Source organism: Phasianus colchicus, chromosome 35, assembly GCF_987193195.1.
Source record: "Phasianus colchicus chromosome 35, bPhaCol1.hap1.1, whole genome shotgun sequence".
Classification (NCBI taxonomy): domain Eukaryota; kingdom Metazoa; phylum Chordata; class Aves; order Galliformes; family Phasianidae; genus Phasianus; species Phasianus colchicus.
In genome coordinates this window covers 1,212,080-1,238,364 of record NC_143470.1, presented here as the reverse complement: position 1 = coordinate 1,238,364, position 26,285 = coordinate 1,212,080, and the positions used below count along the sequence as shown (strand labels likewise).

Genomic DNA, 26,285 nt, shown 5'->3' with positions numbered 1-26,285 from the left:
CCCCCCCCCCCCACATCCCCCCATCCCATATCCCACACCCCCTACACCCCACTCCCCACCCCCTACCCCCCATATCCCACACCCCCACCCCACATCCCACCCCCCACATCCCCCACCCCATATCCCACATCCCACCCCCCTACACCCCACCCCCCCCATCCCATATCCCCCCCATCCCATATCCCACCCCCCATATCCACAGCCCCATATCCCACATCCCACACCCCCACCCCACATCCCACACCCCACCCCATATCCCCACACCCCATACCCCCCCACACCCCATACCCCCCCACCCCATATCCCCCCCCACCCCACACCCCACCCCATACGCCCCATACCGGCGCCCTGCAGCAGGTAGGCGAAGGCTACGAGGACCCCGATATCCCCCCCATCCCATATCCCACACCCCACACCCCCACCCCACATCCCACAGCCCATATCCCATATCCCACACCCCATATCCCACATCCCACCCCCCCCCACCCCACTCCCCACCCCCCATATCCCACACCCCCACCCCACATCTCACCCCCATATCCCCCCCCATACCAGTGCCCTGCAGTGGATATGCGAAGGCCACGAGGACCCCAATATCCCCCCCATCCCATATCCCACACCCCACATCCCCACCCCACATCCCACCCCCCATATCCCATATCCCACACCCCATATCCCACATCCCACCCCCCCCACCCCACCCCCCCACCCCCCATATCCCACACCCCCACCCCATATCCCACCCCATATATCCCACCCCCCACATTCCCCCCCCCCCATACCCCACACCCCACTCCCCATATCCCACACCCCACATCCCACACCCCACTCCCCACACCCCACCCCCCACATCCCACACCCCACCCCATATCCCCCCACCCCATATCCCACCCCATATCCCACCCCATACCCCCCCACCCCATATCCCCACCCCATATCCCGCCACCCCATATCCCACCCCATACCCCCCCCCACCCCATATCCCACCCCATATCCCCCCACCCCATATCCCCCCCCACCCAATATCCCCACCCCATATCCCCCCCCACCCCATATCCCCACCCCATATCCCCACCCCGTATCCCACCCCATACCCCCCCCCCCCATATCCCCACCCCATATCCCACCGCATATCCCCACCCACCCCATATCCCCACCCCATATCCCACCCCATATCCCCACCCCATATCCCACCCCACACCCCCCCCACCCCATACCGGCGCCCTGCAGCGGATACGCGAAGGCCACGAGGACCCCGAACTCGACGGGCTGCTGGTATCCCGGCACCCGCAGCAGCGTCCGGCCCCGCAGCTCCCGCTTCTCCACCTGCCGGCCCACAGCGACCCATGGCGACCCATAGCGACCCATAGCGGGACCCACAGTGACCCATAGGGACCCATAGGGACACACAGCGACCCACAGCGACCCATAGGGACCCATAGGGACACACAGTGACCCATAGGGACCCATAGGGACCCACAGGGACACACAGCGACACACAGTGACCCATAGCGACCCATAGGGACACACAGCGACCCACAGCGACCCATAGGGACCCATAGGGACACACAGCGACCCATAGGGACACACAGCAACCCATGGCAACCCATAGCGACCCATAGTGGGACCCATAGGGACACACAGCGACCCATAGCGACCCACAGCGACCCATAGCGATCCATAGCGACCCATAGGGACACACAGCGACCCATAGCGACCCACAGCGACCCATAGCGATCCATAGCGACCCATAGGGACACACAGCGACCCATAGCGACCCACAGCGATCCATGGCGACCCATAGCGACCCATAGGGACACACAGCGACCCATAGCGACCCATAGCGACCCATAGGGACCCATGGTGACCCACAGCCAGACCCACAGCGACCCATAGCGGGACCCATAGGGACCCATAGGGACACACAGCGACCCACAGCCAGACCCACAGTGACTCATAGCGACCCACAGCGACCCATGGCGACCCATAGGGACACACAGCGACCCATGGCGACCCATAGTGGGACCCATAGGGACACACAGCAACCCACAGCCAGACCCACAGCGACCCATAGCAACCCATAGCGACCCATAGCGACCCATGGCGACCCATAGGGACACACAGCGACCCATGGCGACCCATAGCGGGACCCATAGGGACCCATAGGGACACACAGTGACCCATGGCGACCCACAGCGACCCATAGCGGGACCCATGCTGACCCACAGCCAGACCCACAGTGACCCATGGCAACCCACAGCGACCCATAGCGACCCACAGCCAGACCCACAGTGACACATAGGGACCCATAGCAACCCATGGCGACCCATAGGGACACACAGTGACCCATAGCGACCCATAGTGGGACCCATAGGGACACACAGAGACCAAACACCCCATAACCACCCCACATCCCCTCATATCCCCCCATAACCACCCCATAACCACCCCATATCCCCCCATACCCCCCCATAACCACCCCATATCCTCCCCCAACCACCCCATAACCACCCCATATCCCCTCATATCCCTATATATCCCCCCATAACCACCCCATATCCCTCCCTAACCACCCCATATCACCCCATAACCACCACATAACCAGCCCCTATCCCTTCATATCCCCCCATACCCACCCCATATCCAACCCCAACCACCCCATAACCAGCCCATATCCCTATATATCCCCCCATAACCACCCCATATCCCCCCCCAACCACCCCCTAACCACCCCATATCCCCCCTAACCACCCCATATCCCCCCCCAACCACCCCATAACCACCCCATATCCCCCCCAACCACCCCATAACCAGCTCATATCCCTATATATCCTCCCATAACCACCCCATATCCCCCCTCCAACCACCCCATAACCACCCCATATCCCCCTCCAACCACCCCATAACCACCCCATATCCCCCCATAACCACCCCATATCCCCCCCAACCACCCCATAACCACCCCATATCCCCCCATAACCACCCCATATCCCCCCCAACCACCCCATAACCAGCTCATATCCCTATATATCCTCCCATAACCACCCCATATCCCCCCTCCAACCACCCCATAACCACCCCATATCCCCCCCAACCACCCCATAACCAGCTCATATCCCTATATATCCTCCCATAACCACCCCATACCCCCCCTAACCACTCCATAACCACCCCATATCCCCCCATATCACCCCTTAACCACCCCATATCCCTATATATCCCTATATATCCCCCCATAACCACCCCATATCCCTCCCTAACCACCCCATATCACCCCATATCCACCCATAACCACAGCATATCCCCCCATAACAACCCCATATCACCCCATATCCCCCCCAACCACCCCATAACCACCCCATATCCCCCCATAACCACACCGTATCCCCTCATATCCCCCCATAACCACCCCATACCCCCTCATATCCCCCCATATCACCCCCCTTAACCACCCCATACCCCTCATATCCCCCCAACCACCCCCTAACCACCCCATATCACCCCCTAACCACCCCATAACCAGCCCATATCCCTTCATATCCCCCCATAACCACCCCATATCCCCCCATAACAACCCCATAACCACCCCATATCACCCCATATTCCCCCCTAACCACCCCATAACCACCCCATATCCCCTCATATCCCTATATATCCCCCCATAACCACCCCATATCCCTCCCTAACCACCCCATATCCCCCCATAACCACCCCATATCCCTCCCTAACCACCCCATATCCCCCCATAACCACCCCATAGCCAGCCCATATCCCTTCATATCCCCCCATAACCACCCCATATCCCCTCATATCCCTATATATCCCCCCATAACCACCCCATATCCCCCCATAAGCACCCCATATCACCCCATAACCACCCCATATCCCTCCCTAACCACCCCATACCCCCCCTAACCACTCCATAACCACCCCATATCCCCCCATATCACCCCTTAACCACCCCATATCCCCCCAACCACCCCATAACCTGCCCATATCCCTATATATCCCCCCATAACCACCCCATACCCCCCCTAACCACCCCATATCACCCCATATTCCGCCCTAAGCACCCCATAACCAGCCCATATCCCTTCATATCCCCCCATAACCACCCCATATCCCCACATAACCACCCCATATCCCCCCCCAACCACCCCATAACCACCCCATATCCCCCCTTAACCACCCCATATCCCCCCCCAACCACCCCATAACCACCCCATATCCCCCCCAACCACCCCATAACCAGCCCATATCCCTATATATCCCCCCATAACCACCCCATATCCCCCCATAACCACCCCATATCCCCCTCCCAACCACCCCATAACCACCCCATATCCCTTCACATCCCCCCATACCCCCCCTAACCACCCCATATCCCCCCCATACCACCCCCTGCCCCCCCCCCACGCCCCCCCCTCACCTCGATGTCGGAGATGGCAGACCTGAGAGCACAGGACCAGTTGACCAGCCTGGTGCTGCGGTAGATGAGCCCCATCTCGTGGAGCCGCACGAACGCCTCCGTCACCGCGCGGCACATTTTCTGCGGGCACACAGGGGGTCAGACCCACACCAACCCCATACGTACCCCATAGGGACCCATAGGGACCCATAGGGACTCTTAGGAACCAATGGAGACCCATAGGGACCCATAGGGACCCACAGGGACCCATCAAGAACCATAGGGACCCTTAGGAACCAATGGAGACCCATAGGGACCCTTAGGGACCCATAGGGACCCACTGTGACCCATAGGGACCCTTAGAGATCAATAGGGCCCCTTAGGAACCCATAGAGACCCATAGGGACCCTTAGAGATCAATAGGGACCCCATAGGGACCCTTAGGGATCAATAGGGACCAATAGGGCCCCTTAGGAACCCATAGAGACCCATAGGGACCCTTAGAGATCAATAGGGACCCATAGGGACCAATAGGGACTGACAGGGACCCACAGGGACCCATAGAGATCAATAGGGACCCTTAGGGACCCATAGGGACCCACAGGCACCCCATAGGGATCCCATAGAGGTCTAAGGACATCATAGGGACGCACAGGGACCCATAGTGATACATAGGGACCCCATAGGGACCCCATAGGGCCCCATAGGGATCTAAGGACACCATAGGGACCCATAGGGACCCCATAGGGATAGGCAGGGACACACAGAGCCCCACAGAGCCCCATAGGGACCTACAGGCACCCCATAGGGATACATAGGGACCCACAGGGACCCCATAGAAACCCCATAGACATCCCACAGAGATCTAAGGACACCATAGGGACCCACAGGGACCCCACAGCCACCCCATAGCACCCCATACAGCCCCACAGCCACCCCATAGCACCCCATACAGCCCCACAGCCACCCCATTGCACCCCATAGCTGCCCCATACAGCCCCACAGCCACCCCACAGCACCCCACACACCGGGTCCATGGTGAAGCAGGCTGGGTCCCAGTCCATGGAGGCCCCATAGCTGCCCCATACAGCCCCACAGCCACCCCATAGCACCCCATACAACCCCACAGCCACCCCATAGCACACCATACCTGCCCCATACAGCCCCACAACCACCTTATAGCACCCCATACAACCCCACAGCCACCCCATAGCACACCATACCTGCCCCATACAGCCCCACAACCACCTTATAGCACCCCATAGCTGCCCCATACAGCCCCACAGCCACCCCATAGCACCCCATAGCACCCCATACAGCCCCACAGCCACCCCATAGCTGCCCCATACAGCCCCACAGCCACCCCACAGCACCCCATAGCTGACCCATACAGTCCCAACAGCCACCCCATAGCACCCCATACAACCCCATAGCACCCCATACAGCCCCACAGCCACCCCACAGCACCCCACACACCGGGTCCATGGTGAAGCAGGCTGGGTCCCAGTCCATGGAGGCCCCATAGCTGCCCCATACAGCCCCATAGCTGCCCCATAGCTGCCCCATACAGCCCCACAGCCACCCCATAGCCACCCCATAGTGCCCCATACAGCTCCACAGCCACCCCATAGCACCCCATACAACCCCACAGCCACCCCATAGCACACCATACCTGCCCCATACAGCCCCACAACCACCTTATAGCACCCTATAGCTGCCCCATACAGCCCCATAGCCACCCTATAGCACCCCATAGCTGCCCCATACAGCCCCACAGCCACCCCACAGCACCCCATACAGCCCCACAGCCACCCCATAGCACCCCATAGTGCCCCATACTGCCCCACAGCCACCCCACAGCACCCCATAGTGCCACATACAGCCCCATAGCTGCCCCATACAGCCCCACAGCCACCCTATAGCACCCCATAGCACCCCATACAGCCCCACAGCCACCCCATAGCACCCCATAGCACCCCATACAGCCTCATAGCTGCCCCATAGCACCCCATAGTGCCCCATACAGCCCCAACAGCCACCCCATAGCACCCCATAGTGCCCCATAGCACCCCATACAGCCCCACAGCCACCCTATAGCACCCCATAGCACCCCATACAGCCCCACAGCCACCGCATAGCACCCCATACAGCCCTACAGCCACCCCACAGCACCCCATAGGACCCCATACAGTCCCATAGCCACCCCATAACACCCCATAGCACCCCATAGCACCCCATACAGCCCCACAGCCACCCCATAGCACCCCACAGCACCCCACAGCACCCCACACACCGGGTCCATGGTGAAGCAGGCTTGGTCCCAGTCCATGGAGGCCCCATAGCTGCCCCATACAGCCCCATAGCTGCCCCATAGCTGCCCCATACAGCTCCACAGCCACCCCATACCACCCCATAGCTGCCCCATACAGCCCCACAGCCACCCCATAGCACCCCATAGTGCCCCATACTGCCCCACAGCCACCCCATAGCACCCCATAGCACCCCATACAGCCCTACAGCCACCCCATAGCACCCCATAGTGCCCCATACAGCCCCACAGCCACCCCATAGCACCCCATACAGCCCCATAGCTGCCCCATAGCACCCTATAGCTGCCCCATACAGCCCCACAGCCACCCCATTGCACCCCACACAGCCCCACAGCCACCTCATAGCACCCCATAGCTGCCCCATACAACCCCACAGCCACCCCATAGCACCCCATACAGCCCCACAGCCACCCCATAGCACCCCATACAGCCCCACAGCCACCCCATTGCACCCCACACAGCCCCACAGCCACCTCATAGCACCCCACAGCTGCCCCATACAACCCCACAGCCACCCCATAGCACCCCATACAACCCCACAGCCACCCCATAGCACCCCATAGCTGCCCCATACAGCCCCACAACCACCTTATAGCACCCTATAGCTGCCCCATACAGCCCCATAGCCACCCCATAGCACCCCATAGCTGCCCCATACAGCCCCACAGCCACCCCATAGCACCCCATAGCTGCCCCATACAGTCCCATAGCTGCCCCATACAGCCCCACAGCCACCCCATAGCACCCCACAGCTGCCCCATACAGCCCCACAGCCACCTTATAGCACCCCATAGCACCCCATACAGCCTCATAGCTGCCCCATAGCACCCCATAGTGCCCCATACAGCCCCAACAGCCACCCCATAGCACCCCATAGCGCCCCATAGCACCCCATACAGCCCCACAGCCACCCTATAGCACCCCATAGCACCCCATACAGCCCCACAGCCACCGCATAGCACCCCATACAGCCCTACAGCCACCCCACAGCACCCCATAGGACCCCATACAGTCCCATAGCCACCCCATAACACCCCATAGCACCCCATAGCACCCCATAGCACCCCATACAGCCCCACAGCCACCCCATAGCACCCCATAGCACCCCACAGCACCCCACACACCGGGTCCATGGTGAAGCAGGCTTGGTCCCAGTCCATGGAGGCCCCATAGCTGCCCCATACAACCCCATAGCTGCCCCATAGCTGCCCCATACAGCTCCACAGCCACCCCATACCACCCCATAGTGCCCCATACAGCCCCACAGCCACCCCATAGCACCCCATAGTGCCCCATACTGCCCCACAGCCACCCCATAGCACCCCATAGTGCCCCATACAGCCCCACAGCCACCCCATAGCACCCCATACAGCCCCATAGCTGCCCCATAGCACCCCATAGCTGCCCCATACAGCCCCACAGCCACCCCATTGCACCCCACACAGCCCCACAGCCACCTCATAGCACCCCATAGCTGCCCCATACAGCCCCACAGCCACCCCATAGCACCCCATACAGCCCCACAGCCACCCCATAGCACACCATACCTGCCCCATACAGCCCCACAACCACCTTATAGCACCCTATAGCTGCCCCATACAGCCCCATAGCCACCCCATAGCACCCCATAGCTGCCCCATACAGCCCCACAGCCACCCCATAGCACCCCATAGCTGCCCCATACAGCCCCACAGCCACCCCATAGCACCCCATAGCTGCCCCATACAGTCCCATAGCTGCCCCATACAGCCCCACAGCCACCCCATAGCACCCCACAGCTGCCCCATACAGCCCCACAGCCACCTTATAGCACCCCATAGCACCCCATACAGCCTCATAGCTGCCCCATAGCACCCCATAGTGCCCCATACAGCCCCAACAGCCACCCCATAGCACCCCATAGCGCCCCATAGCACCCCATACAGCCCCACAGCCACCCTATAGCACCCCATAGCACCCCATACAGCCCCACAGCCACCCCATAGCACCCCATACAGCCCCACAGCCACCCCATAGCACCCCATACAGCCCTACAGCCACCCCATTGCACCCCATAGTGCTGCATACAGCCCCACAGCCACCGCATAGCACCCCATAGCACCCCATACAGCCCCACAGCCACCCCATAGCACCCCATAGCACCCCATACAGCCCCATAGCCACCCCATAGCACCCCATACAGTCCCATAGCCACCCCATAGCTGCCCCATACAGCCCCACAGCCACCCCACAGCACCCCACACACCGGGTCCATGGTGAAGCAGGCTGGGTCCCAGTCCATGGAGGCCCCATAGCTGCCCCATACAGCCCCACAGCCACCCCATAGCACCCCATAGCACCCCACAGCACCCCACACACCGGGTCCATGGTGAAGCAGGCTCGGTCCCAGTCCATGGAGGCTCCCAGGCGGCGCAGCTGCTGGTAGATGCGGTCGCCCTTCCTGTGGGGAGATGTGGGGCAGCTGGGGGAGCTGCTGTGGGGCACCTATGGGGCGCTATAGGGTGTCTATGGGGGCACTGGGGGGCGTTATGGGGTTTCTATAGGGTGCTATAGGCTATGTTTAGCATAGCAGGGCATGATAGGGTGCCTATAGGGTGCTACAGGTGTCTATGGGGCACTGTGGGGTGTCTATGGGGTGTCTATGGGGTGTCTATGGGGCACTATGGGGTGTCTATGGGGCACTGTGGGGTGTCTATGGGGTGGCTATGGGGCACTATGGGGTGTCTATGGGGCACTGTGGGGTGTCTATGGGGTGTCTATGGGGTGTCTATGGGGTGTCTATGGGGCACTATGGGGTGTCTATGGGGTGTCAATGGGGCACTATGGGGTGGCTATGGGGCACTGTGGGGTGTCTATGGGGTGTCAATGGGGCACTATGGGGTGGCTATGGGGCACTGTGGGGCACTATAGGGTGTCTATAGGGCACTATAGGAGTCTATGGGGCACTATGGGGTGCCTATGGGGCACTGTGGGGTGTTTATGGGGCATTGTGGGGCACTACAGGTGTCTATGGGGCACTGTGGGGCACTACAGGGTGTCTACAGGGCACTATAGGTGTCTATGGGGCACTGTGGGGTGTCTATGGGGTGTCTATAGGGCACTAGAGGTGTCTATACGGCACTATGGGGCACTATAGGGTTTCTATGGGGCACTACAGATGTCTATGGGGCTCTGTGGGGTGTCTATAGGGTATCTATGGGCACTACAGGTGTCTATGGGGCACTGTGGGGCGCTATAGGGTGTCTATGGGGCACTGTGGGGCACTATGGGGTGTCCATGGGGCACTAGAGGTGTCTATAGGGCACTATGGGGTGTCTATGGGGCACTACAGGTATCTATAGGGCACTACAGGGCACTATAGGGTATCTATGGGGCACTGTGGGATGTGGACGGGGTGTCTATGGGGCACTACAGGTGTCTATGGGGCACCATGGGGCACTACAGGGGTGTCTATGGGGCACTACAGGTGTCTATAGGGTGCTATGGGGTGTCTATGGGGCACTACAGGGTGTCTATAGGGTGCTATGGGGTGTCTACGGGGCACTGTGGGGCACTATAAGGTGTCTATGGGGCACTACAGGGTGACTATGGGGCACTATAGGGTGTCTATGGGGGCACTACAGGTGTCTATAGGGCACTACAGGGCACTATGGGGTTTCTATGGGGCACTACAGGTGTCTATGGGGCACTGTGGGGCACTATAGGGTGTCTATGGGGTCCCTATGAGGTTCCTATGGGTCCCTATGGGGTTCCTATGGGTCTCTACGGGTTCCTATGGGTCTCTATGGGATCTATGGGCACAATGGTTCCCTATGGGTCCCTATGGGTCTCTATGGGGTCCCTATGAGGTTCCTATGGGTCCCTATGGGGTTCCTATGGGTCTCTACGGGTTCCTATGGGTCTCTATGGGATCTATGGGCACAATGGTTCCCTATGGGTCCCTACGGGGTCCCTATAGTCTCTATGGAGTCTCTATGGGGTCCCTATGGGTCCCTATGGGTCTCTATGGGGTCCCTATGGGGTTCCTATGGGGTTCCTATGGGTCTCTACGGATCCCTATGGGTCCCTATGGGTCTCTATGGGTTCCTATGGGTCTCTACGGATCCCTACGGGTCCCTATGGGGTCCCTATGGTCTGTATGGAGTCTCTATGGGTCCCTATGGTTTCCTATGGGTCTCTATGGGATCTATGGGTTCCTATGGGTTTCTACAGATCCCTATGGGTCCCTATGGGTCCCTATGGATTCCTATGGGTCTCTATGGGATCTATGGGCACAATGGTTCCCTATGGGTCCCTATGGGTCTCTATGGGGTCCCTATGAGGTTCCTATGGGTCCCTATGGGGTTCCTATGGGTCTCTACGGGTTCCTATGGGTCTCTATGGGATCTATGGGCACAATGGTTCCCTATGGGTCCCTATGGGGTTTCTATGGTCTCTATTGAGTCTCTATGGGTCTCTATGGGTTCCTATGGGTCCCTATGGTTTCCTTTGGGTCTCTATGGGCACAATGGTTCCCTATGGTTCCCTATGGTCTCTATGGAGTCTCAATGGGTCTCTATGGGTTCCTATGGGTCTCTATGGGATCTATGGGCACAATGGTTCCCTATGGGTCTTTACGGGGTCCCTATAGTCTCTATGGAGTCTCTATGGGTCCCCATGGGTTCCTATGGCTCTCTACGGATCCCTACGGGCACAATGGTTCCCTAAGGGGCCCTATGGGTCTCTATGGGGTCCCTATGGGGTTCCTAAGGATCTCTATGGGTCCCTATGGGGTTCCTAAGGGTCTCTATGGGTCCCTATGGGGTTCCTATGGGTCTCTATGGGTTCCTATGGGTTCCTATGGGCTCTATGGGCACAATGGTTCCCTATGGGTCCCTATGGGGTATTATGGGGTGTTATGGGTTCACTCACTCCTCCTTCCACCTCCAGACCTCCTGCAGGAAGTGCTCTGTGGGGTCCCTATGGGTCCCTATGGGTCCCTATGGGGTTCCTATGGGTCTCTATGGGTCCCTATGGGGTTCCTATGGGTCTCTATGGGTCCCTATGGGGTTCCTATGGGTCTCTATGGGATCTATGGGCACAATGGTTCCCTATGGGTCCCTATGGGTCCCTATGGGGTTCCTATGGGTTCCTATGGGTCCCTATGGGTTCCTATGGGCTCTATGGGCACAATGGTTCCCTATGGGTCCCTATGGGTTCCTATGCGTCTTTATGGGATCTATGGGCACAATGGTTCCCTATGGGTCCCTATGGGGTCTCTATGGGTTCCTATGGGTCCCTATGGGTTCCTATGGGTCCCTATGGGTTCCTATGGGCTCTATGGGCACAATGGTTCCCTACGGGTCCCTATGGGGTATTATGGGGTATTATGGGTTCACTCACTCCTCCTTCCACCTCCAGACCTCCTGCAGGAAGTGCTCTGTGGGGTCTCTATGGGTCCCTATGGGGTTCCTATGGGTCTCTATGGGCTCTATGGGCACAATGGTTCCCTATGGGTCCCTATGGGTCTCTATGGAGTCTCTATGGGTTCCTATGGGTCTCTATGGGATCTATTGGCACAATGGTTCCCTATGGGTCCCTATGGGGTTCCTATGGGTTTCTATGGGTTCCTATGGGATCTATGGGCACAATGGTTCCCTATAGGTCTCTATGGGTCTCTATGGAGTCCTTGTGGGTCCCTATGGGTCCCTGTGGGTCCCTATGGGTCTCTATGGAGTCCCTGTGGGTCCCTATGGGTCCCTATGGGTTCCTATGGGTCCCTATGGGTTCCTATGGGCTCTATGGGCACAATGGTTCCCTATGGGTCCCTATGGGGTATTATGGGGTGTTATGGGTTCACTCACTCCTCCTTCCACCTCCAGACCACCTGCAGGAAGTGCTCTGTGGGGTCCCTATGGGTCCCTATGGGGTTCCTATGGGGTCTCTATGCGTTCCTATGGGCACAATGGTTCCCTATGGGTCCCTATGGGTCTCTATGGAGTCTCTATGGGTTCCTATGGGTCTCTATGGGATCTATGGTCACAATGGTTCCCTATGGGTCCCTATGGGGTTCCTATGGGTTTCTATGGGTTTGTATGGATCCCTATGGGCACAATGGTTCCCTATGGGTCCTTATGGGTCCCTATGGGTCTTTATGGGGTACTTATGGGGTAGTTATGGGGTAGGTGTTCACTCACTCCTCCTTCCACCTCCAGACCTCCTGCAGGAAGTGCTCTGTGGGGTCCCTATGAGTCCCTATGGGGTTCCTATGGGTTTCTATGGATCCCTATGGGCACAATAGTTCCCTATGGGTTCCTATGGGTCTCTATGGAGTCTCTATGGGTTCCTATGGGTCTCTATGGGATCTATGGGCACAATGGTTCCCTAAGGGGCCCTATGGGGTTCCTATGGGTCCCTATGGGTTCCTATGGGATCTACGGGCACAATGGTTCCCTATGGGTCCCTATGGGTCCCTATGGGTTCCTATGGGTCCCAATGGGTTCCTATGGGCTCTATGGGCACAATGGTTCCCTATGGGTCCCTATGGGGTATTATGGGGTGTTATGGGTTCACTCACTCCTCCTTCCACCTCCAGACCTCCTGCAGGAAGTGCTCTGTGGGGTCCCTATGGGTCCCTATGGGGTATTATGGGGTGTTATGGGTTCACTCACTCCTCCTTCCACCTCCAGACCTCCTGCAGGAAGGCCTCCCTGCCCATCTCCAGCCTGCCCAGCCCCCGCTCTCGCTGCAGCTTCCGTTCCACCACCACCTGCGTGGCGATGCCCGCGTGGTCGCAGCCCGGGTTCCACAGCGTCGTCCGCCCGCACATCCGGTGCCTATGGGGGGAGATGGGGGGTGAGATGTGGGGTGAGGTGTGGGGTGGGGATGGGGCACCATAGGGTGGGATATGGGGCCCTATAGGGTGCAATATGGGGCAGGATATGGGGCACAGCCCGGGTTCCACAGCGTCGTCTGCCCGCACATCCGGTGCCTGGGGGGTAGATGTGGGGTGAGATGTGGGGTGAGATGTGGGGTGGGGATGGGGTGGATATGGGGTGGGTATGCGGCACTATAGGGTGGGATATGGGGGCAGGTTATGGGGCACAGCCCAGGTTCCACAGCATCGTCTGCCCGCACATCCGGTGCCTGGGGGGGAGATGGGGGGTGAGGTGTGGGGTGAGGTGTGGGGCACCATAGGGTGGGATATGGGGCACTATAGGGTGCAATATGGGGCAGGATATGGGGCACAGCCCGGGTTCCACAGCATCGTCTGCCCGCACATCCGGTGCCTGGGGGGGAGATGGGGGGTGAGGTGTGGGGTGAGGTGTGGGGCACCATAGGGTGGGATATGGGGCACCATAGGGTGGGATATGGGGCACTATAGGGTGGGATATGGGGCAGGATATGGGGCACAGCCTGGGTTCCATCAGCATCGTCTGCCTGTGGGGTGAGATGTGGGGTGAGATGTGGGGTGAGATGTGGGGCACTATACGGTGGGATATGGGGTGGGATGTGGGGTGGGATATGGGGCAGGTTATGGGGCACAGCCTGGCTTCCATCAGCATCGTCTGCCTGTGGGGTGAGATGTGGGGTGAGATGTGGGGTGAGGTGTGGGGTGAGGTGTGGGGTGGGTATAGGGCAGGGTGTGGGGTGGAGATGGGGCACTATAGGGTGGGATATGGGGTGGGATATGGGGCACAGCCTGGGTTCCATCAGCATCATCTGCCTGTGGGGTGAGATGTGGGGTGAGATGTGGGGTGGGATGTGGGGTGAGGTGTGGGGTGAGGTGTGGGGCACTATGGGGTGGGATATGGGGCACTATAGGGTGGGATATGGGGCAGGTTATGGGGCACAGCCCGGGTTCCACAGCATCGTCTGCCCGCACATCCGGTGCCTGGGGGGGAGATGGGGGGTGAGGTGTGGGGTGAGGTGTGGGGTGGGATATGGGGCACTATAGGGTGGGATATGGGGCAGGATATGGGGCACAGCCCGGGTTCCATCAGCATCGTCTGCCTGTGGGGTGAGATGTGGGGTGGGATATGGGGCACTATAGGGTGGGATATGGGGCAGGATATGGGGCACAGCCTGGGTTCCATCAGCATCGTCTGCCTGTGGGGTGAGATGTGGGGTGGGATATGGGGCACTATAGGGTGGGATATGGGGTTATGGGGCACAGCCCGGGTTCCACAGCGTCGTCTGCCCGCACATCCGGTGCCTATGGGGGGAGATGGGGGGTGAGGTGTGGGGTGGGGATGGGGCACCATAGGGTGGGATATGGGGCAGGATATGGGGCAGGTTATGGGGCACAGCCCGGGTTCCATCAGCATCGTCTGCCTGTGGGGTGAGATGGGGGGTGAGGTGTGGGGTGAGGTGTGGGGCACTATGGGGTGGGATATGGGGCACTATAGGGTGGGATATGGGGCAGGTTATGGGGCACAGCCCGGGTTCCATCAGCATCGTCTGCCTGTGGGGTGAGATGTGGGGTCAGCTGTGGGGTCAGCTGTGGGGTGGGGATGGGGCAGGCTGTGGGGTGGGATATGGAGCACTATGGGGTGGGATATGGGGTGGGATATGGAGCACTGCCTGGGTTCCATCAGCATCGTCTGCCTGTGGGGTGAGATGTGGGGTGGGGATGGGGCAGGCTGTGGGGTGCGATATGGGGCACCATAGGGTGGGATATGGGGCAGGTTATGGGGCACAGCCCGGGTTCCATCAGCATCATCTGCCTGTGGGGTGAGATGTGGGGTGAGATGTGGGGTGAGGTGTGGGGTGGGGATGGGGTGGATATGGGGTGGGTATGCGGCACTATAGGGTGGGATATGGGGCAGGTTATGGGGCACAGCCCGGGTTCCACAGCGTCGTCCGCCCGCACATCCGGTGCCTATGGGGGGAGATGGGGGGTGAGGTGTGGGGTGGGATATGGGGTGGGGATGAGGCACTATAGGGTGGGATATGGGGTGGGATATGGAGCACTGCCTGGGTTCCATCAGCATCGTCTGCCTGTGGGGTGAGATGTGGGGTGAGATGTGGGGCACTATAGGGTGGGATATGGGGCAGGTTATGGGGCACAGCCCGGGTTCCACAGCATCGTCTGCCTGCACATCTGGTGCCTGCGGGGTGAGCTGTGGGGTGAGGTGTGGGGTGAGCTGTGGGGTCAGCGGTGGGGTCAGCTGTAGGGTGGGTATGGGGCACTATAGGGTGGGATATGGGGTGGGATATGGGGCAGGTTATGGGGCACAGCCTGGGTTCCATCAGCATCGTCTGCCTGTGGGGTGAGGTGTGGGGTGAGATGTGGGGTGGGTATGGGGCAATTATAGGGCAGCCATGGGGCAGTTATAGGGCAGCTGTGGGGCAGCTATGGGGCAGCTATGGGGCAGCTATGGGGCAGCCGTGGGGCAGCCGTGGGGCAGCTGTGGGACAGTTTTAGGGCAGCCATGAGGCAGTTATGGGGCAGCCATGGGGCAGCCATGGGGCGGCTGTGGGGCAGTTTTAGGGCAGCCATGGGGCAGTTTTAGGGCAGCCATGGGGCAGTTATAGGGCAGCTATGGGGCAGCTGTGGGGCAGCTGTGGGGCAGTTATAGGACAGTTATGGGGCAGCCGTGGGGCAGCTGTGGGGCAGCTGTGGGGCAGTTATAGGGCAGCTGTGGGGCAGCCGTGGGGCGGCTGTGGAGCAGTTATAGTGCAGTTATGGGGCAGCCGTGGGGCAGCCGTGGGGCAGTTATAGGGCAGCCATGGGGCAGCTGTGGGGCAGCCGTGGGGCAGCTATGGGGCAGCCATGGGGCAGCCATGGGGCAGCCATGGGGCAGTTATAGGGCAGTTATAGGGCAGCTATGGGCCAGCTATGGGGCAGCCGTGGGGCAGCTGTGGGGCAGTTATAGGACAGTTATGGGGCAGCCGTGGGGCAGCTGTGGGGCAGCTGTGGGGCAGTTATAGGGCAGCTGTGGGGCAGCCGTGGGGCGGCTGTGGAGCAGTTATAGTGCAGTTATGGGGCAGCCGTGGGGCAGCCGTGGGGCAGCCATGGGGCAGTTATAGGGCAGCTATGGGGCAGCTGTGGGGCAGCCATGGGGCAGCCATGGGGCAGCTATAGGGCAGCTATGGGGCAGCCGTGGGGCAGCCGTGGGGCAATTATAGGGCAGCTGTGGGGCAGTTATAGGGTAGTTATGTGGCAGTTATAGGGCAGCTATGGGGCAGCTATGGGCCAGCTATGGGGCAGCCATGGGGCAGCCATGGGGCAGCTATGGGGCAGCTATGGGGCAGCCATGGGGCAGCCATGGGGCAGCTATGGGGCAGCCATGGGGCAGCCATGGGGCAGCTATAGGGCAGCTATGGGGCAGCCGTGGGGCAGCCGTGGGGCAATTATAGGGCAGCTGTGGGGCAGTTATAGGGTAGTTATGTGGCAGTTATAGGGCAGCTATGGGGCAGCTATGGGCCAGCTATGGGGCAGCCGTGGGGCAGCTGTGGGGCAGCCGTGGGGCAGCCATGGGGCAGCCATGGGGCAGCCATGGGGCAGTTTTAGGGCAGCTATGGGGCAGCTATGGGGCAGCCGTGGGGCAGCTATGGGGCAGCTATGGGGCAGCCGTGGGGCAGCCATGGGGCAGCTATGGGGCAGCTATGGGGCAGCCATGGGGCAGTTTTAGGGCAGCTATGGGGCAGCTATGGGGCAGTTATAGGGCAGTTTTAGGGCAGCCATGGGGCAGTTATAGGGCAGTTATAGGGCAGTTATAGGGCAGCTATGGGGCAGCCATGGGGCAGCTGTGGGGCAGCTATGGGGCAGCTATGGGGCAGCCGTGGGGCAGCTGTGGGGCAGCTGTGGGGCAGTTATAGGGCAGCTGTGGGGCAGCCGTGGGGCGGCTGTGGAGCAGTTATAGTACAGTTATGGGGCAGCCGTGGGGCAGCCGTGGGGCAGCCATGGGGCAGTTATAGGGCAGCTATGGGGCAGCTATGGGGCAGCCATGGGGCAGCCGTGGGGCAATTATAGGGCAGCTGTGGGGCAGTTATAGGGTAGTTATGTGGCAGTTATAGGGCAGCTATGGGGCAGCTATGGGCCAGCTATGGGGCAGCCGTGGGGCAGCTGTGGGGCAGCCGTGGGGCAGCCATGGGGCAGCCATGGGGCAGCCATGGGGCAGTTTTAGGGCAGCTATGGGGCAGCTATGGGGCAGCCGTGGGGCAGCTATGGGGCAGCTATGGGGCAGCCGTGGGGCAGCCATGGGGCAGCTATGGGGCAGCTATGGGGCAGCCATGGGGCAGTTATAGGGCAGTTTTAGGGCAGCCATGGGGCAGTTATAGGGCAGTTATAGGGCAGTTATAGGGCAGCTATGGGGCAGCCATGGGGCAGCTGTGGGGCAGCTATGGGGCAGCTATGGGGCAGCTATGGGGCAGCCGTGGGGCAGCTATGGGGCAGTTATAGGGCAGTTATAGGGCAGCTGTGGGGCAGTTATGGGGCAGCCATGGGGCAGCCGTGGGGCAGCCATGGGGCAGCTATGGGGCAGCTGTGGGGCAGCTGTGGGACAGTTTTAGGGCAGCCATGAGGCAGTTATGGGGCAGTTATAGGGCAGCTATGGGGCATCTATGGGGCAGCTATGGGGCAGTTATAGGGCCGCCATGGGGCCGCTATGGGGCAGCTGTGGGGCAGCTGTGGGCTCACCATCGCGTCAGGGCGTCCTGGATGGCGCTGGTCAGCGCGTGGCCGAGGTGCAGCGTCCCGGTGACGTTGGGGGGGGGGACGCACATCATGAACACCCCCCGAGGGTTCGGCGCCGAGATCCCGGCGCGCTGCGGGCAGGGGGCACAGGTGGGGGGTTGGGGAGGCTATGGGGCAGCTATGGGGTGCTATGGGGTGCTATGGGGCGGCTATGGGGTGCTATGGGGTGCTATGGGGCGGCTATGGGGTGCTATTGGGTGCCTATGGGGCGGCTATGGGGTGCTAAGGGGTGAGGTGGGGTGGCTATGGGGTGCTATTGGGTGCCTATGGGGTGCTATGGGGTGAGGGGGGGTGGCTATGGGGCGGCTATGGGGTGCTATGGGGTGCTATGGGGTGAGGGGGGGTGGCTATGGGGCGGCTATGGGGTGCTATGGGGTGAGGGGGGCTGCCTATGGGGTGATATGGGGTGAGGGGGGTGGCTATGGGGTGCTATGGGATGAGGGGGTTGGCTATGGGGTGGTATGGGGTGATGTGGGGTGGCTATGGGGTGCTATGGGTAAGGTGGGGGACCTATGGGGTGCTATGGGGTGCTATTGGGTGCCTATGGGGCGGCTATGGGGCGGCTATGGGGTGCTATGGGGTGAGGTGCGGTGGCTATGGGGTGCTATGGGTAAGGTGGGGTGCTATGGGGTGCTATGGGGTGCTATGGGGCGGCTATGGGGCGGCTATGGGGTGCTATGGGGTGAGGTGGGGTGGCTATGGGGTGAGGTGGGGTGAGGGGGGGTGGCTATGGGGTGGTATGGGGTGAGGTGGGGTGGCTATGGGGTGCTATTGGGTGCCTATGGGGCGGCTATGGGGCGGCTATGGGGTGCTATGGGGTGAGGTGGGGTGGCTATGGGGTGCTATGGGTAAGGTGGGGTGCTATGGGGTGCTATGGGGTGCTATGGGGTGCTATGGGGCGGCTATGGGGCGGCTATGGGGTGCTATGGGGTGAGGTGGGGTGGCTATGGGGTGAGGTGGGGTGAGGGGGGGTGGCTATGGGGCGGCTATGTGGCACTATTGGGTGCTATGGGGTGCCTATGGGGTGAGGTGGGGTGCCTATGGGGTGCCTATGGGGTGAGGTGGGGTGAGGGGGGGTGGCTATGGGGTGGTATGGGGTGAGGTGGGGTGGCTATGGGGTGCTATTGGGTGCCTATGGGGTGATATGGGGTGAGGGGGGGTGGCTATGGGGTGCCTATGGGATGAGGGGGGGTGGCTATAGGTGGCTATGGGGTGAGGGGGGGTGGCTATGGGGTGCTATGGGGTGCTATGGGGTGAGGTGGGGTGCCTATGGGGTGCCTATGGGATGAGGGGGGGTGGCTATGGGTGGCTATGGGGTGAGGTGGGGTGGCTATGGGGTGCTATGGGGTGCTATTGGGTGCCTATGGGGCAGCTATGGGGCGGCTATGGGGTGCTATGGGGTGCCTATGGGGTCGCTATGGGGCGGCTATGGGGTGCCTATGGGGTGAGGGGGGGTGGCTATGGGGTGCTATGGGGTACCTATGGGGTGGCTATGGGGTGGCTATGGGGCAGCTATGGGGGGGCGGTTGGGTGGCTATGGGATGGCTATGGGGTTGAAGGGGGGTGCCTATGGGGTGCTATGGGGTGAGGTGGGGTGGCTATGAGGCAGCTATGGGGTGCCTGTGGGGCGGCTATGGGGTGCCTATGGGGTGGGGGGGTGCCTTTGGGGTGCTATGGGGTGAGGTGGGGTGGCTATGGGGTGCCTATGGGGTGAGGTGGGGTGCCTATGGGGCAGCTATGGGGCAGTGGGGAGGTGGCGATGGGGTGGCTATGGGGTGTGCCTATGGGATGCCTATGGGGTGGGGTGGCTATGGGGTGTGGCTATGGGGTGTGCCTATGGGGTGCTTTAAGGAAGGTATGGGGTGCCTATGGGGTGGCTATGGGGTGCTTTGAGGAGGCTATGGGGTCGCTATGGGGTGTGGTGGGGTGGCTATGGGGTGGCTATGGGGCGGCTATGGGGTGCTTTGGGGTGCCTATGGGGCATAATGGGGTGTCTGTGGGGTGCTATGGGGCAGCTGTGGGGCCATTATGTGGCCGTTGTAGGGCAGCTATAGGGCCATTGTAGGGCTGTTGTAGGGCAGCTATAGGGCTGTTGTAGGGCTGTTGTAGGGCAGCTATAGGGCTGTTGTAGGGCCGTTGTAGGGCAGCTATAGGGCCATTGTAGGGCTGTTGTAGGGCAGCTATAGGGCCATTGTAGGGCTGTTGTAGGGCAGCTATAGGGCCATTGTAGGGCCGTTGTAGGGCAGCTATAGGGCCATTGTAGGGCTGTTGTAGGGCAGCTATAGGGCCATTGTAGGGCCGTTGTAGGGCAGCTATAGGGCCATTGTAGGGCTGTTGTAGGGCCGTTGCAGGGGGGTTGTAGGGGGGTTGTAGGGCAGCTATAGGGCCGTTGTAGGGCCGTTGTAGGGCCGTTGTAGGGCAGCTCTAGGGCCGTTGTAGGGCAGCTCTAGGGCACCTATAGGGCCGTTGTAGGGCTGTTGTAGGGCAGCTATAGGGCCGTTGTAGGGGGGTTCTAGTGGGGTTGTAGGGGGTTGTAGGGCAGCTATAGGGCCGTTGTGGGGCAGCTATAGGGCAGCTATAGGGCTGCTGTGGGGCCGTTGTGGGGCCGTTGTAGGGCCATTGTAGGGCAGCTATAGGGCCGTTGTAGGGCCATTCTAGGGGGTTGTAGGGCAGCTATAGGGCCGCTGTAGTGCAGCTATAGGGCCGTTGTGGGGCAGCTATAGGGCCGTTGCAGGGGGGTTCTAGGGGGGTTGTAGGGCAGCTCTAGGGCCATTGTGGGGCCGTTGTGGGGCCATTGTAGGGCAGCTATAGGGCCGTTGTAGGGCAGCTATAGGGCGGTTGTAGGGCAGCAATAGGGCCATTGTAGGGCCGTTGTAGGGCAGCTATAGGGCCGTTGTAGGGCCGTTGTAGGGCAGCTATAGGGCCGTTGTAGGGCCGTTGTAGGGCCACTGTAGGGCAGGTATAGGGCCACTGTAGAGCCGTTGTAGGGCAGCTATAGGGCCGTTGTAGGGCAGCTATAGGGCCGTTGTAGGGCCGTTGTGGGGCTGTTTGGGGCTGTTGTAGGGCCGTTGTAGGGCAGCTATAGGGCCGTTGTAGGGCAGCTCTAGGGCTGTTGTAGGGCCGTTGTGGGGCTGTTTGGGGCCGTTGTAGGGCCGTTGTAGGGCAGCTATAGGGCCGTTGTAGGCCGGTTCTAGGGGGGTTGTAGGGCAGCTATAGGGCCGTTGTAGGGCAGCTCTAGGGCCGTTGTGGGGCCGTTGTGGGGCTGTTATGGGGCCGTTATGGGGCCGTTGTAGGGCGGCTCACCCCATACTCGGGTTTGAAGAATCCCTCCTTCTCCCACCAGCTGTACCAGGCCGCCTCCACGTAGCGCGGGCTGTAGGACGGCGGCAGCGGCACCGACACGTCTGTGGGGTTTTGTAGGGTTTGTAGGGTTTGTAGGGTTTGTAGGGTTATGGGGTGATGTGGGGCTGTAGGACGGCGGCAGCGGCACCGACACGTCTGTGGGGTTTTGTAGGGTTTGGAGGGTTTGTAGGGTTTATAGGGTTATGGGGGGTTATGGGGTGATGTGGGGCTGTAGGACGGCGGCAGCGGCACCGACACGTCTGTGGGGTTTTGTAGGGTTTGGAGGGTTTGTAGGGTTTATAGGGTTATGGGGGGTTATGGGGTGATGTGGGGCTGTAGGACGGCGGCAGCGGCACCGACACGTCTGTGGGGTTTTGTAGGGTTTGTAGGGTTTGTAGGGTTATGGGGTGATGTGGGGCTGTAGGACGGTGGCAGCGGCACCGACACGTCTGTGGGGTTTTGTAGGGTTTGTAGGGTTTGTGGGGTTATGGGGTGATGTGGGGTTATGGGGTGATGTGGGGTTATGGGGTGATGTGGGGCTGTAGGACGGCGGCAGCGGCACCGACACGTCTGTGGGGTTTTGTAGGGTTTGTAGGGTTTATAGGGTTTATAGGGTTATGGGGGGTTATGGGGTGATGTGGGGCTGTAGGACGGCGGCAGCGGCACCGACACGTCTGTGGGGTTTTGTAGGGTTTGTAGGGTTTGTAGGGTTTGTAGGGTTATGGGGTGATGTGGGGCTGTAGGACGGCGGCAGCGGCACCGACACGTCTGTGGGGTTTTGTAGGGTATGTAGGGTTATAGGGTGATGTGGGGTTATGGGGTGATGTGGGGTTATGGGGTGATGTGGGGTTATGGGGTGATGTGGGGCTGTAGGACGGCGGCAGCGGCACCGACACGTCTGTGGGGTTGTGGGGTTGTAGGGTTGTGGGGTTATGGGGTTGTGGCATTATGGGGTGATGGAGCATTATGGGGTTATGGGGTGATGTGGGGCTGTACAACGCCGGCACCGGCACCATCCCATAACCCCACAAAACCCCACAAATCCCCCATAACCCCACAAAACCCCACAGACTCCCCATAACCCCACAGACCCCCCACAACCCCACAAATCCCCCATAACCCCATAATCCCACAAAACCCCACAGACCCCCCATAACCCCACAGACCACCCATAACCCCACAGACTTCTCCCACCCCACAACCCCACAAAACCCCACAAAACCCCCATAAAACCTACAAAATCCCACAGACCCCCATAACCCCACAGACCCCACAAATCCCCCATGACCCCACAAATCCCCCATGACCCCACAAAACCCCACAGACCCCCCATAACCCCACAGACCCCCCATAACCCCACAGACTTCTCCCACCCCATAACCCCCCAAAATCTCCATAACCCCACAGACCCCCCAAATCCCCCATGACCCCCCAAATCCCCCATGACCCCACAGACCCCCCACAACCCCCCAGACTTCTCCCACCCCATAACCCCACAGACCCCCCAAATCCCCCATGACCCCACAGACCCCCCGAATCCCCCATAACCCCACAGACCCCCCCAATCCCCCTTGACCCCCCAATTCCCCCATAACCCCACAGACTCCCCATGACCCCAGAAACCTCCCAAACCCCGCAGACCCCCCATGACCCCACAGACCCCCAAAACCCCATAACCCCCCAAATCCCCCATAACCCCACAGACCCCCCAAACCTCGCAGACCCCACAAAACCCCACAAACCCCCCATACCCCACAAATCCCCACAGACCCCCCATGACCCCACAGAACCCCCATGACCCCACAAACCTCCCAAACCCCACAGACCCCCCATGACCCCCATAACCCCACAGACCCCCCAAACCCCACAGATCCCCCATGACCCCCCAGACCCCACAAATCCCCCACAGACCCCACAGACCCCCCATGACCCCAGAAACCTCCCAAACCCCGCAGACCCCCCAAATCCCCCCCAAACCCCACAGACCCCCCATGACCCCACAGACCCCCCAAATCCCCATGACCCCACAAATCCCCCATGACCCCACAGACCCCTCAAACCCCCCATACCCCACAAAACCCCACAGACCCCCCAAATCCCCCATAACCCCACAGACCCCCCAAACCCCGCAGACCCCCCAAATCCCCCATGACTCCACAGACCCTCCAAACCCCCCATAACCCCACAGACCCCACAAATCCCCCACGACCCCACAAATCCCCCACAACCCCCCAGACCCCCCATGACCCCACAGACCCCCTGAATCCCCCATGACCCCACAGGCCCCCCATGACCCCCCAAATCCCCCATAACCCCACAGACCCCCCAAACCCCACAGATCCCCCATGACCCCCCATACCCCACAAAACCCCACAGACCCCCCAAACCCCACAGACCCCACAAATCCCCCATAACCCCACAGACCCCCCAAATCCCCCATAACCCCCCAAATCCCCCATAACCCCCATACCCCCCAGACCCCCATGATCCCCCATACCCCACAAAACCCCACAGACCCCCCATGACCCCACAGACCCCCCAAACCCCACAGACCCCACAAATCCCCCCCAAACCCCACAGACCCCCCATGACCCCACAGACCCCCCATGACCCCCATAACCCCACAGACCCCCCAAATCCCCCATGACCCCACAGACCCCCCAAACCGCACAGATCCCACATGACCCCCCATACCCCACAAAACCCCACAGACCCCCCAAATCCCCCATAACCCCCCAAATCCCCCATAACCCCACAGACCCCCCATGACCCCCCAGACCCCACAAATCGCTCATGACCCCCCATAACCCCACAGACCCCCAGACTTCTCCCACCCCATAACCCCACAGACCCCCCATAACCCCACAAATCCCCCATACCCCACAAAACCCCAAAGACCCCCCATGACCCCACAGACCCCACAGACCCCCCATGACCCCACAGACCTCCCAAACCCCACAGACCCCCCATGACCCCACAGACCTCCCAAACCCCACAGACCCCCCATGACCCCCCAGACCCCCCATGACCCCACAGACCCCCCATGACCCCACAGACCTCCCAAACCCCACAGATCCCCCATGACCCCACAAACCTCCCAAACCCCACAGACCCCCCATGACCCCCATAACCCCACAGACCCCCCAAACCCCACAGATCCCCCATGACCCCCCAGACCCCACAAATCCCCCACAGACCCCCCATGACCCCACAGACCCCACAAAACCCCACAGACCCCCCAAACCCCACAGACCCCACAAATCCCCCCCAAACCCCACAGACCCCCCATGACCCCCCAAACCCCCCATGACCCCACAGACCCCCCATGACCCCACAGACCCCCCATAACCCCCATACCCCACAAAACCCCACAGACCCCCCCATAACCCCACAGACCCCACAAATCCCCCACGACCCCATAGACCCCACAAATCCCCCGCAGACCCCCCATAACCCCCCAAACCCCCCATACCTCACAAAACCCCACAGACCCCCCCAAACCCCACAGACCCCCCATGACCCCCCAGACCCCACAGACCCCCCATGACCCCACAGACCCCACAAAACCCCACAGACCCCCCAAACCCCACAGACCCCACAAATCCCCCCCAAACCCCACAGACCCCCCATGACCCCACAGACCCCACAGACCCCCCATGACCCCGCAGACCCCACAGACCCCCCATGACCCCACAAAACCCCACAGACCCCCCATGACCCCACAAACCTCCCATACCCCACAAATCCCCACAGATCCCCCATGACCCCCCATACCCCACAAAACCCCACAGACCCCCCCATGACCCCACAGACCCCCCAAACCCCACAGACCCCACAAATCCCCCCCAAACCCCACAGACCCCCCATGACCCCCATAACCCCACAGACCCCCCAAATCCCCCATAACCCCCAAACCCCCCAAACCCCCCATACCTCACAAAACCCCACAGACCCCCCCAAACCCCACAGACCCCCCATGAGCCCCCAGACCCCCCATGACCCCACAGACCCCCCAAATCCCCCATGACGCCACAGACCCCCCAAATCCCCCATGACCCCACAGACCCCCCATGACCCCACAAATCCCCCATAACCCCACAGACCCCCCAAACCCCACAGAGCCCCCATGACCCCACAGAGCCTCCAAAACCCCACAGACCCCCCAAATCCCCCATGACCCCACAGACCCCCCAAACCCCCCATGACCCCACAGACCCCACAAATCCCCCATAACCCCCCAAATCCCCCATAACCCCACAGAGCCCCCAAAGCCCACAGATCCCCCATGACCCCCCATACCCCACAAATCCCCCATGACCCCCCATACCCCACAAAACCCCACAAACCCCCCATGACCGCCCAGACCCCCCAGACCCCACAGACCCCCCATGACCCCACAGACCCCCCGAATCCCCCATAACTCCACAGACCCCCCAAATCCCCCATAACCCCACAGAGCCCCCAAAGCCCACAGATCCCCCATGACCCCCCATACCCCACAAAACCCCACAGACCCCCCAGACCC

General features: G+C 60.8%; 1 protein-coding gene, 1 long non-coding RNA gene and 1 pseudogene across 4 annotated transcripts in view; 2 read left to right on the top strand and 1 right to left on the bottom strand.

The window, feature by feature from the left end:
* The window catches only part of VARS1 (valyl-tRNA synthetase 1), a 106,006-nt gene that overhangs the window by 65,251 nt on the left and 14,470 nt on the right, over positions 1–26,285 (bottom strand). For all 3 annotated transcript variants that reach the window (XM_090129008.1, XM_090129006.1, XM_090129005.1), the window contains exons 5-10: positions 21,722–21,822; positions 18,362–18,489; positions 13,389–13,553; positions 9,097–9,178; positions 4,430–4,549; positions 1,218–1,326 (exon numbers count right to left, since the gene is read on the bottom strand). In XM_090129008.1, coding sequence (XP_089985134.1) covers positions 1,218–1,326; positions 4,430–4,549; positions 9,097–9,178; positions 13,389–13,553; positions 18,362–18,489; positions 21,722–21,822 — 705 coding nt within the window. The remainder of the gene's footprint in view (positions 1–1,217; positions 1,327–4,429; positions 4,550–9,096; positions 9,179–13,388; positions 13,554–18,361; positions 18,490–21,721; positions 21,823–26,285) is intronic.
* LOC149913734 (uncharacterized) lies at positions 9,186–13,382 on the top strand (annotated as a pseudogene).
* Positions 13,560–15,546, top strand: LOC149913733 (uncharacterized). The gene is made up of 3 exons (XR_016460982.1): positions 13,560–14,646; positions 14,839–14,956; positions 15,076–15,546. It is a non-coding gene; the product is annotated as an uncharacterized LOC149913733 (long non-coding RNA).